At 34.8% G+C, this 14100-nt stretch overlaps 1 protein-coding gene across 4 annotated transcripts in view; it reads left to right on the top strand.

The window, feature by feature from the left end:
• The window catches only part of flt1 (fms related receptor tyrosine kinase 1), a 155038-nt gene that overhangs the window by 35033 nt on the left and 105905 nt on the right, over positions 1 to 14100 (top strand). For all 4 annotated transcript variants that reach the window (XR_010018734.1, XM_063054254.1, XM_063054252.1 and 1 more), the window contains 4 exons: positions 2509 to 2668; positions 8440 to 8576; positions 11121 to 11295; positions 13676 to 13793. Coding sequence is in view for 3 of the 4 variants with exons in the window: in XM_063054254.1 (XP_062910324.1) it covers positions 2509 to 2668; positions 8440 to 8576; positions 11121 to 11295; positions 13676 to 13793 (590 nt within the window). In the remaining variant the exon portion in view is untranslated. The remainder of the gene's footprint in view (positions 1 to 2508; positions 2669 to 8439; positions 8577 to 11120; positions 11296 to 13675; positions 13794 to 14100) is intronic.

Here is a 14100-nt window from a genome sequence, read left to right as displayed (position 1 = left end):
AAGCCAGTTCCAGCTCAGCCATTAGAATTTGAACAAGTGAGGGCTAGAAATTCTTTCAAAATTATGCAAAGTTTTTGCATTATGTGATTCAGATTAGATTGGGTCACTAAAATGTTTATTCTCACACTTTGTTGTCTTCCATAGATTCAAATTATATCCAATAATTGTATGCAGAGTAGCATCAAGCGATATTCAAACAAATGCTTTGGTATTATCTGCACAAAATTCTTTTTATGTAAATGTGTTCTAAAATATCACTTACCACTCAGCCTGAAGCAGGTTGTAACAGTTTTGGCATTAACAAAATGAGGTAACCTTCACTTAATCTATTGTCATGTAGTCCTACACTTTCACATTTTGTTTAGTAATACCTCTTTTAGTATGTGCCCTCTTTTAGTATGTGCAGAACGAGATGCTAAACATACAGAATATTTGTAATAAAAGCAGAAATCACAAATATTGATCTGACCAACAAGAGTATCTCTACTACTTTCTTTCACAGGATAAGAAAATAGGAACAGGAATAGGCCACCTTGTTTCAAGCCTGTCCCTTGTCCTGCTCTATATAGTATTTACTATAGTATTTATAGTATATATAGTATTTCAATAGATCACCCCTCATTCTTCTAAACTCGAAAGAATAAGACTCAGTCTGTTAAGTCTCTGTTGAGATGCCAATCTTCTTATTCCATGAAATAGATGGTGAATTTTTTTGGACTATTTCCAATCCTATTGTACCCTTTCTTATGGTAAGTGGTTCAGAACTGTGCATAGTACTCTAGTTGTACTGCTGTATACAATTCTAATTTACGACCAGGAGGAAGTTAATGCAGAAGTTAAGGAACTCAATTCCATGTCTGGAATTGGTAGTTTTTTTTTACTGTGTATCCATTTCACTTTAGTGAGATGCATATTTTTCATATTGTTGATATCTTTCCATACATGATATCTCTAGAACTCCAACCCTATGATCAGAAAGCCTTTAAGTATGTATTTGAATGGAGGTAGGTTAGATGTATTCAGTACAGATGTATTGGTTTTGAATGGAGGTAGGTTAGATGTATTCAGTACAGATGTATTGGTTTTATTATGAGATGAAATGCTGAATGCATGATCAGTTACAACTGAAACTATAATATGAGGTTTGTCAGTATGTGCAGATAATTCATCTGCTTATTAGCCAAAAGTAAATGTGTTCAGTGAAAGCCCCAGTGTGTTTCTGACCATGCACCTCTCCATTGATCTTTCAAAAGATGTTTAAATAGACCCTTAAGTAGACAAGGTAGAAGGAATACAGTCTGAATGCTGGCAAATGGGATTTAGTGTTGATGGGCAAAATTAGTTACCATAGATGGGTAGCAAGGCCTGTTTCTGTGTTTTTTGACTGTCTGCATCATTCTATGACTCAGACTAGTTAATTTTACAATAAATTGTCTTTGTATTGTGTGTTCTTTGTATAGATCAGAAATGTTGAATGAAACACCATTTTTTTTCCATGAAGTGCTAGAAAAAAGTCAATAAAATTAATTATAAAATTTTAGGTTTGCCTTTAATGTCCTTTGATTCATATTCAAATACATCAGAACTTTTAACATTATTAAAGTAAAGCAAATTCCTGATGAAAATAAAGTAAATGATAAATTCACAAAGTGCTAGCGTTACCAACTCGCATTGGTCTGGTTGATGGTATCCAAGTTTTGATCACTCAATATGCATGGACGGCCAGCACCTTTTTCCCAGAGTGACAATGGCTAATACGAGAGAATATATTTTTAAGGCGATTAGAGGGAAGTATGGGGGAGGGAGGTTGGTAGAGATAGATTTTTATACACAGAGTGGTACTTGCATGGAATGCACCATGAACGGTGATGATAGAAACAGGCACATTAAGAAGATGTAAGAGGCTCTTAGATAGGTACATAAATGTAAGAAAAAAATGGAAGGCTATGTGGGAAGGAAGGGTAAGATTGATCTGGGAGTAAGTTAGAAGGTTGGCACAACATTGTGGGCCAAATGGCCTTTACTGTGCCATACTGTTCTATGTTCTATGAAAGTTTCAAACACTTTGACTACTTGAAGTACATTTTGTAAGTCAGAAAGATAGATTAAAAACTGTATATATTTTTAAATTGTTGAATCAAACTTCAGATGTATGCTCTAATGTCAATATGACATGGTCACATTGGTTTAATTTTATATTTGGAAGAATAAATTTGAAGGCATGGTGACGGAAGAAGGGTTAAAGAAAAGACCTCTTCAGATAATCTTTGACATATTTGGAACCTCTGAATGGTGACTCACTTTTTTCAGAGTGTGAATAAATGGAATAGTAAACTATGGTGGTAAATTTGAATAAATGTACTAATAGTTTGATGCAGCATTTGCTTTAAATTTCAAAACAATGAGCAGTATTTTAATCCACATTTTAAAACTAAAAATAGCTAGAATAATTTATTCCCACCTTTAAATAAACCGCTGTATTGATATAACTTCTGCCTGTGTTTTCAGAATTCTTTACCCTTTACCATTGATGGAAAGGAAGTCATGTGGGATAGTAAACAAGGCTTTGTTATTCCCAGACCCACTTACAAGTTTATTGGCCTGCTATCATGTGAAACCACTGTGAATGGAAAGACATTTTATTCATACTACTTAACACATAGGAGAGGTTTGTAGCAACACTTATTTACTATTGTAGTAAATGGTGTGTATCATTTTCATCATATTGTGCTTTCATACTTGTTAAATTTTATTTTCATAACCTGATGATTTGGGAAAGCCCCTGGTCCTGATGGGTTTACTGTGGAATTTTATAAATATTTTGCATCTTCATTAATTCCTTGGTTATTCAGGGTTCTGGAGGCCTCATTAAAACTTGATAAACTTCCTGAATCTTTCTATAGAGCTTCGATCTCTTTAATATTAAAGAAGGATAAAGTTCCTACTCAATGTGCATCTTATAGACCGATATCCTTATTAAATGTTGATTCTAAAATTTTTTCTAAATTATTAGCAAACAGATTAGAAAAAGCACTTCCTTATATTATTTCCGAAGACCGAACGGGTTTTATTAAAGGTCGTTACTCTTTTTATAATATTCGTACACTGTTAAACATTGTTTATACCCCCTCGCAAAATGATCCTGAATGTGTCATTTCCTTAGACGCTGAAAAAGCCTTCGACAGAGTCGAATGGCCTTACTTATTTAAGGTGCTTGAAATGTTCAATTTCAGCCCGAAATTCATATCCTGGACCAAATTGTTATATCATTCTCCTATGGCCTCGGTTCGTACTAACTCTTTAAGCTCACCTTTTTTTCCTCTTTTCCGAGTTACCAGACAAGGTTGTCCTCTTAGTCCTTTATTATTTGATATTGCATTAGAACCTCTTGCAATTGCTATCCGAGAATCTCTAAATATTATTGGGATAACTCGGGGTTTAAAGTCCCACAAAGTATCACTTTATGCTGATGATTTACTTTTATATATTTCTAATCCTCAAAAATCTATTCCTGCCACTTTAGCTTTATTAGCACCATTTAGTCTTTTTTCAGGTTATAAGTTAAATCTCGGTAAGAGTGAACTTTTTCCGATTAATAAGCAAGTTCCCTTATATCAGAATCTTCTGTTTAAATTGGTTAATAATCATTTTTCATATCTTGGGATTAAAGTTACCTGAAAACATAAAGATTTATTTAAGACTAATTTCCTACCTTTAATCGATCACATTACTCAACTTTCATTTAAATAGTCTCCATTTTATTTAACTTTGATTGGTCGTATTAATGCTGTTAAGATGTTTATTCTTCCAAAATTCTTATATGTATTTCAGGCACTACCGATTTTTGTTCCCAAATCCTTTTTTGATAAAGTTGACTCTAAAATTTCTTCATTTATTTGGCAAAATAAAAACCCGAGATTGGGTAAAATACATCTACAGAAAGCTAAGAGAGATGGAGGTTTTGCATTACCTAACTTTAGATTCTATTATTGGGCAATTAATATTCGACATATGAAATTATGGTTACTTGATCAAGGTACACTATCCATTCCTAAATGGGTAGTATTGGAATTACAATCTGCTCAATGTTATGCACTTGGCTCCATTTTAGGTTCTTCTCTTCCTTTTGATTTGTAACGCTGTAAACTGGTTTGTAACCCGATAGTTAAATATACCTTACGTATTTGGTTTCAATTCCAAAAATTTTTCGATCTCAATAAATTTGGGCTTGCAATTCCTATTTTAGGTAACATATTCTTCCCTCCCACTTCCACTGACCGTGCCTTTCAAATTTGGAAGACTAATGGTATTTCACGGTTTTTGGATTCATTTTTAGATGGTTCCCTTATGTCTTTTGAGCAATTATCTAATAAATATAACTTACCAAGAATACATTTTTTTAGATATCTCCAAGTTAGAAATTTCCTAAGTACTATACTTTCTTCCTTTCCGACGCTATCTTCTACATATATTTTAGACACTATAATTAACCTTAATCCATGTCAGAAAGGTGTAACGGCTATTATTTATAATACTATTATGAAACTTAGGGAAGCTTCATTTGATAAGATTAGGTCAGATTGGGAAAAGGAATTGGGTCTTACTATTCCGGTGGATGACTGGGCGCATATTTTACAACTAGTTAATACTTCCTCTATCTGTTCTAAACACTCCCTAATTCAATTTAAAGTTGTCCATAGAGCACACATGTCTAAAGATGAATTAGCTAGTTTTTTATTCTCATATTAACCCTTTGTGTGACAGATGTCATGGGGAGATAGCTTCCTTAACTCATATGTTTTGGGCCTGTCCTACTCTGGAAACTTTTTGGAAAGATATTTTTAATATTATTTCAAAGGTATTGAACATAGATATTTCTTCCCATCCTATTACTGCTATCTTTGGATTACCTAAAATTTCCAGTAAATCTTTCCCCTTCAGCCCGTAGATTGATTGCATTTCTTACTTTAATGGCGAAAAGATGTATTTTACAACATTTGGAAGGAGATTAATGCTCCAACTACATTCTTTTGGTTTTCCCAGATGATACTATGCTTAAATTTGGAGAAAATCAGAAGTAATCTTTATGATTCTTCAGTTAAATTTGATCAGACTTGGAGATCTTTTATTCAACATTTTCATTTAATGTAACTTTTTTTTTCTTTCTCTGGCCATATCTACATTCCCTTCTTGCTTTTTAACTGTTTTTGATGGAGGTCGGGTTTGAGGACGTGATTGTTTTAAGTTGTTTTAACTCTACTTGATACCTAGTTAACCCATTGCTTTGCTTTGCTTTTTAGTTTAGTTGCACGGTGGATTTTTTGGGGTTTTTTTTTTCCTCATTGACATGTTTGAAAATTAGTATACTATTTTATTACCTGGTTATTTTATATTTAAACTGCACTGTTTGTACTAATTTTTTTTGTATTAATATCTCTTGTAAATTTATATTGCAACCGTGTATCGGCGCCTATATGGTTTACCTTTTGTGTACTAATTCAATAAAAAGATTTAAAAAGAAAGAAAGAACCTAATGATTGAGTCACAAATAATTATCTCTCTGCATCAGAAAATTTATCTCTTTGCAGTAACATCTTCATAGTTGTTAGTTGTTTGTTACCTCTTAACCTACTTTCATTACTAGAATGGCTCCCTAAAAGAGCAATTTCTGAATAGCCAGTCCATGTTTTTATTTTCTTGACCATATAGTCTTTGGTATATATTGGTTCAAATATTATAAGCACGAATTTGCAGCTACAAAACTATCAGTATTTGCCAATATTGGAGTCTGAATTAGGCAACGACTTTGAGATTTCTATACGCATATTGCACGATCCAGAAATCCTGAAGCTGCTGTCAGTGATTCAATACTACTCCATCATTTGCACTGTTCTGTAAACTTCTTTCTTGGAATCAAGTGTAAACAGTGCATTGATGAAAATATCACCTGCTTATGAACTATTTAATTTGAAGTACCCTGAAAATGTTACACTTAGTTATATTATATTTATTTGCATTTTCATTGTTGTTGCTTAGCAAATTTCCTAGTAAAAACAAACAATTATTATGGATTTTAATCCCTTTAACTAATAACATTGAATCTTAGCATCACAAAATACTACAGATCTAAAGCAGCCCCTTTGGCCCATCTATGCTAAACTGTTATTCCATGCTAAACAGTCCATGCTAAACTGTTATTCTGCCTCGTCCCGTTGAACCTTACCCGAGCCATAGCCCTCTATACCCTCCCATCCACATACTTCCCCAAACTTCTAATAAATGTTGCAATTGAATCCGCATCCACTACTTATGCCAGCAGTTTATTTCACACTCATACCTACCCCTGAGTGGAAAAGAATCCTTCTTGGGTTCCCCTGAAGTATTTCACCTTTCACCCTTATCCTTTGACCTCTAGTTATAGTCGCTCCAAACTTCAGTGGGAAAAGCCTGCTTGCATTTACTCTATCTATAACCTTCAAAATTGTATATACCTTTAAAAGATTCCCTCATTTTACTACACCAAGGAAAAAAATCCCAACCTATTAAACTTTTGCCTATAACTCAAGTCCTCAATTCCCAACATTCTTGTAAATTTTCTTTGTACTTTTTTAATTTTATTGATATCTTTCCTGTAGATAGGTGACCAGAATTGCACATAGTACTCCAGATTTGACCTCACCAACATCTTGTACAACGTCAACGTAACATCCCATCTCCTGTACTCATTACTTTGATTTATGAACTTTGATTTATCTTAAAATAAATATTTTTTAAGGTTCATTTGATATTTCAGTTCTTACCTTCTAAACTGTCTGCTTTAGTCCTCCATACTGAAAAATACATCTAAAGCTGTCCTATTTTTCCTTCCTGATTTTGTTGATTCTGAGAATGCCCCAGTTTGATTGGCTATTTAGCCAGTTGGATGAGATCACTGTCGCAGGACTTACCAACTCCTTTCATGTGATGACTGAATGCTATTTTTACTGCCAAAAAAGTGAAAGATCATGCAAAGAAATCACTGGATATTAGTAGCAGACATCTTTGAGGTCCATGCAGAGCACTTCCACTTGAGCGCTGTCATCAAATGCAATAAATTGCGGGCCCAATGCAGATTGATAATTCCTGGCCGAATTGAGTGAATTAACTTGACTGAAGAAACTACTCCACTCAAAATGTAAAATATTATGTAAAAATTAGTTTTATGAATGTAGTGATTAGTTGGGCATACTAGATTGAGCATCCCAGTACGAAGGAAACATAGTTATTCTACATTATACACAGAGTTGTTCCATCTATATGGTTCAATAAACTGCATGTTCTTTAGATCAGAAAACAGATATAAAAGCAACAGAAGAGAAAGCATAAACAGCAATGGACAAAAAAGTGCTGCCGATCTTTGGGGAATCAAATATAAAGTACACAGTTAATGGTAAAACCCCTAACAGTATTGATGTCTATAGCTTCCTGAATGTGGCTGCACAGGCTGATAAGGTGGTAAAGAAGACATATGGCATAACTTGCCTTTGCTAGTTGAGAAATGTAGTTCAAGGGTTGTGATGTTATGTTGCCGCTTGATAAAGCTCTACCTACACTGCTTCTTGAGTACTGCATTCAGCTTTGGTGATGTCAAGACTTTGAAGTGGGTGCAGAAGAGGTTTACCAGGATGCTGCCCAGATTAGAAGGCACTTGCTATATGGAGCAGTTGGAAAAACCTGAGTAGTTGTTTCGGGAGCAGCAGAGACTGAGAGGAGATCTGACAGAGGTTTATAAATTTATGGAAAGGCATAGATAGAGTAGACAGTCAGCATCTTTATCCCAGGATGGGAATGTTTAATGCTAAAGGGCATGTCTTTAAGTTGAGAGGGCATAGTTTCGAGGAGATGTGTGGGGCAAGCGTTTTATACAGACAGAGGTGCACATACAGAATGCACTGCCTGGGGTGGTAGTTGAGGCAAGTATAATAGAGGTGCTCGAAAGACTCTGTGATAGGCATATGAATGTGAAGGAAATGGATGGATATGGACATTCTGTAGGCAGAAGGGATTAGTTTAGCTAGGCATTTGATACTAATTTAATTAGTTTCAAAGATCATATTTCTAAGTTAATTTATTGTCTAAGTAAATATATGTCACCAAATACTAGCCTGAGATTAATTTTTTTTGCAGGTACTTACAATTTGGCGCAATATAATGGGCTGAAAGGTCTGTTCTTGTGCTGTACTGCTCTATGTTCTGTTTTATATCTTTCTTTTAAATAATTAAAGCTATTGCATATCATAGCTCATGTGCAAATATACTTTATTATACATTATTTGGCTAATTCATATTTTATTCCAGGAAAGAAAATCTGTTTATACAGCATTTTAGATAAATATGAAATGGTATTGAAATGTCTGGGTTTTCTAGAGTATTAATTTTATTTTGATGTTTAAAATTTAGTCAGCAGCATCAGAAGTGTAGAGCTGAACGTGACCAGTCCAGTGAAAATGCTGAGTGGAAGATCATTTGCTATAAAGTGCACAGTGACCACAGAACTGAATGCAAGAGTTGAGATTTCCTGGGATTTCCCTGGTAAAGTAGGTGTCTTAAAGCAGGATACATACTTCAAAGCCATTAAAAACAAAGTTTATTTGATAACTCAGCTTTTACTTATGGGCCTCTTTCTCTTGCCCTTCAGAGTTACCAAGAAATGCTGGTATACATTACACTACAAGTTCAAATCTATGAACAAATAGATTGGCAGAGAGTCTGGAAAGTGACAAAAAAATTGCAGCCTTTAATGACACATTTTACATTATGATATCCCTCCAAACTGAAATTCCATATAAAACTATCAGATTCTATGGTTCTATTGCTGAATTAATACAAAATAATAAGAACGTTTAAACTAAACACTTTATCATATTCTGTTCACCTATTAAGCTAGGAATGTAACTCTGATAACGCATGCTATAAGAAAAAGCATCGAAAATAATTTCAATGCAATTTAATGCAATTTTTAAGTGAATTTGTTCACCACAGCTACAACCTCTGCCATCCACCCCGCCCCTCCCCCGCCAACCACTTACCGTCCTGTAACATCCTGCATCATCCTCAAAAGGAAATGTTTAGGCTTGCTTGACGAGTACAGCTCAAGAAACTTAACACCACCTAAGACAAAGTAATCCATTGTGGTGCTCATCCACAATCTTGAACATTAATTCTCACCACAACCTACACACAGTGCTTTGTGTACTATCTACAAAATACATTTTGCTGCTCCTTCAACCTTTTGTCACAAGATCTCCCAAACCCATGACCTCTACCACCAACAAAAAAAAGCAGCTGGTATGGAAACACCAATAGCTACAGGTTTCACTCTAGGTCCAAGCCATTTTGATTTGGAAGTATTTTGCCCTTCCTAAGTTGTTCTTGGGTTTAAGACCTTGAACTTCTTACCCTACAGAAACATGGAGTGCCAGCCCTAGAAAGACTACAGTGGTTTAAGAAACTTATTTACTACTGCCTTGTTATTGGGCAGTAGGGGCAATAAATACTACTTTTTCCAATGGTGCTAAAATCGTAAAAAAAGAAAAAGAAGACTTTTGAAATTGTTTTTATGGCTCACTATTTGCTGTAGAATTTTAGCCACTTCTTTGAATTTTATCATGCTGTGATTTTGTAATGCTTGATAGGTAAATCTACAAGTCTTTTTGCATATTTATGTAAAATACGGTCAGTTAAAGGCACTCCCCAGAATGCATACAATTTTTCGTGTAATTTATAATAAAATTGTTTCTAAGGAATATCAGAGGAATACTTTAACATAATGAAAAGGGAAGATTTATTTTCACCATGTTTCTGAAGTAAAAAGTTATGTTATGATCACACAAACAACTTGTCTGATTTACTGCTTTGAAAACGTGATACGAGTAACAATTTTCTAACATTGTTTTTATTTTTGGAACATAGTTGTGTATGAATCATTACAGAAGCAACCTAATCTGAAATTCATATTTCCCCTCTCCCTTCCTGTTGAAATTAATGAGAAGAACATAATGAATTGCAACACAGGAAAAGGTTGTTATGCGTGTTATACCTGCAAAGTGTGACAAATTGCTTTTCACTTGCAAAGAAAAAATAAGTACAAAATGAAATAGATTTTATTTAAAGAAGTAAAACCAATACTGGAACAAAATATTAACCAAATTTAGAAATAAAAGAAATTATTTAAATTACAAGGAAGGTTGTGAAACAAAATATTGATGTATTAGTTATTCTGATTTATACCTGATCTGCAATTAAAATAGAGTATAAATGAAAACAGGATTACCCGGAATTATTTAGCAGATAAGATAGCATCTGTGAAAAGAGAAACAACATTGGTATTTCAGGTTGATCACTGTTTATTAGAACTAGGAAAAGTTTAGTTGCAGAGAAGGAGGAAGGGGGAGGACCTCACTACTGCTGATAGGGAATTGATCATGGGGAATCAGTCCACTTTCAAGTACTTGTTTTTCCCTCCCAGGGCTGTTTATCTTTTGAGCTTTCCCACTGACAGCCTGATTCTTGCACCTAACTCCTTCCTTCACGATGACCTGGTCATTCATCCATACCCAGTATAGCTGGTCCCCATCCCCACCCCTCTATCTCTCTCCCCAAAGGTCCCTGTGCCTGGCTCCCTCTCAGATCCCACCTGTTTTGACCCATTTCTGCCTTGTTGCAGGGACATCTTTGTGAATCTACTGTTTCACTCTTCCCCCTCTCCTCTATATACAGGCTACGTTCCCTTTCCACTCTCAGTCCTTATGCAGGGTCTCGACCCAAAATGGTGACAATTCCTCTCCTCCCCTCGGATACTGCTCAACCCACTGAGTTCCTCAGCCAGCTTCTTTATGTCCCACTGCTACCAGTACACAATCTACCCAATTGCTTATGGGTACGTTTGTGTTTAATTATGATAATATGTCATTATCAAGAACCTAATGTCTAATTTGCATCAACTAGCAGAACTGGATTTCTACATTTTGTTCATTTATGTAATTGATGTTATTGTAACAAAACTTAAACAATAATCCTCTACTGGCTGAAGTCGCAGCTTGTTATAGGCAAAGCTAATTATTTCTAATTGTTTTTTTCAGGGAAATAGAAACAATTCTATAACAAAAAGAATTGACCAGACAGATCGTATGATAAATACATTCTACAGCATCCTTGTTATTGACAAAGTGGTCACATCAGACAAAGGGAACTATATATGCCAAGTAAGGAGTGGAGAAACCATAAAAAAAAGAAAAGCGACCGTCCATGTTTATGGTAAGAAATAACAATATTCCCAAAATCAAAATATACATTTACACCCAAGTCCTAGAAATCCTTATTGTTTATTCTTCCACTCCATATAGCATACTGACCTGAAAGGATCAGGCAGGTCTGAGAACTTAATGCCAGCATTTACACTTGAACATTGGCAGAATTTATCTGAAAAAATATGTAACTTCAGTATGGAGGTTATTTTGTATGCAATGTATATTTTTGTATCAGATGAATTCTGCATTTTATCCTGACTAAATTTGCTCTGGTCTTTCAATATTTTTCCATTATAATAGATCTTCTTTTCTCCTAATATTATAGAACAATTTTTAACGTAATTAAACAAGGAAAATAAAATGAGGAATCAAGGTGACTGGATAAAATATACCTTGTGCCCAGGAATTAGAGAGATCTGCTTCCATCAAGTATGAATCTGTAAAATCTGCTCTAAGTAATGAAATATAAAAGAACCATTTTCAGCAAAGCACTAATGTATCTCATTTATCAGTTTATCTTCAAAGTTAATAGATTTATATAAGGCAAACATAAATTCTCAGCAGGTCATGCAACATAGATGATAAAAGAAACAGAGTTAACATTTCAGGATGAAGTCTTTCTGTCAGAACAATGAAAGCAAAAAGTTTTAAGTTGCAGTCAAATTATGGTAGCGTAAGGGTTAGTGCATTGCTTTACAGCACCAGTGACCGGGGTTCAATTCCCACCCTGCCAGTGAGGAGTTTGTATGTTCTCCCCATGACTGTGTGGGTTTCCTCCAAGTGCTCTGGTTTCTCCCCACATTCCAAAGATGTATAGGCTAGTAGGTTAATGTTCACAGATGTAATTGGGCAGCACAGGTTCATTGTCCCCGAAGGACCTGTTACCATGCTGTATCTCTAAATAAAAATAAGTGATAAATAACGGGAGGGTGGATAGAACAAAGTGACTATCTATGATGGCTTGTGGCTAGCGTTGATTTCTGGATGGGTGTTAACGAAATAGGCAAAAAATATGGCATGTTTCAATTAGCAAGTCAGGATGTGCAAATGGAAAGGGGAAACTGAGTCAAAATCACAGCAAAAATAATCAATTCGGACAGAGAAAGCAAGATGTAGAATTTTAAAATTTTGATATCGAGCCTGGAAGACAGCACTATGCAATGATGGAAGTTGCTGTTCCTTAAGCATGTATTGGACTTCATTATAAAAGTAGAGAAGGCCACACACAGGTTACTCAGAAAGGGATGGAGGATTAAAGTACAGGACGGCATGGTAGCATAGCAGTCAACGATTGATGTCCAATTCCCATTGCTGACTGTAAAGAGTTTGTACATTCTCCCTGTGACTGCATGTGTTTCCTCTGGGTGCTTCAGTTTCCTCCCACAATTCAAAGACATTCAGGTTAGTAAGTTGTTGGCATTCTACACTGGTGCCAGAAGCATAGTGACACTTGCAGGCTGCCCCTCGGACTGTGCCGGTTGTTAACACAAACGATGCATTCACTTAATTTTTCAATGTACATATGATAAATAATACTGATCTTAAACAACTGTACAATGCTATTTGTGTCCTCAGGATACAATCACAATACTTTTCAACCAATGTATTACTTCTGGCTTAAAGTAGAATTACTTCTGTTTTTGTAGAAAAATACTGTGGCCAATTTGCATACTGTACGTCACACAATAGTGTTAGAAAATATGATTGTTTAATTTATTTTATTTACTACTGGTTGAGAATAAATGTTGGCCAGTTAATTAGGGCAGACAGTTCATCAGAGAATGCACCCACCTCTTTTTTTGTGTAACAGGAAAACTTGGTAATGTTACCTGGACAAGAAGCGTTACTTTCAAAATAGCACTTGTTAGTTCAACTATGCTTTTAAAGCAGTTCTGGGTTCTTGAAAACCACAGTGAAGCTTTGGTTTAATATAATTGTTGTGATATCACACATGGATCATATTATGGAGTATTTCAGTATATTTACTTTGCTCCACCTGATTTACTTGTTCCAATGTTTTGGTTTAAAAGCAACCTTGGAATCCATAGTAGCTACTGTAGGTGTCTGTCATTGATTATATACCACACTTTTTAAGAAAGCAGTTTTATAGAATTGATAAATTAAAAACAGAACAGATTTTAGGTGTACCTTGAGGCTTTATAGATATGTGTTGTACTGATAATTTATATAATCATCAATTCTTTTGCATGCTTTTGTTTCAAGTTACATCAGGAATTTGTTATCTACCTCTGGTATTTGCATTTTACAGCATGTGAAGATGGGAAAATTATCATTGTATATTACGAATTTCAAGTAAACTGTCCATAAAGTAACTATTTTTAATCATTAAAACCAGTTTTCTTGTTTTTTTAATCTATCCTGAACAGAAAAACCATTTATCAATGCCAGATGCCGGAAATCATGCGTTGCTGAAGTGCTTGCTGGTCAGGCAGTCTACCGTTTCCCAATAAAAGTCAAAGCTTTTCCACCTCCAAATGTTTTATGGTAAGAGTGAAACTATAACTCAGATCAAAAACATGACTGTAGGAAATATTGCAAGTATTGCTTAAAGATAGATATTTGTCTTTACGTAACTTCCCCATTAAGTCAGGACATGTGAGTAAGACAGATGGTTCTGAGTAACAACTGATGATCTATGTTTGAGTTGAAGCTGAAGAAGTGACACTAGTAATTGGAAGTTCATACGAGAAAATGGTACCTAATGTAACGAAAATGAATGATGTAAAGAACAAATTCTTCACATAAAGAGTTGTTAATATATAAAATAATTTTCTGACACACTAAATAATTT

The sequence above is a fragment of the Mobula hypostoma genome, chromosome 7 (assembly GCF_963921235.1).
Source record: "Mobula hypostoma chromosome 7, sMobHyp1.1, whole genome shotgun sequence".
Lineage (NCBI taxonomy): Eukaryota > Metazoa > Chordata > Chondrichthyes > Myliobatiformes > Myliobatidae > Mobula > Mobula hypostoma.
The sequence above is the reverse complement of the archived record's forward strand: the minus strand, read 5'-3'. Positions and strand labels throughout refer to the sequence as shown.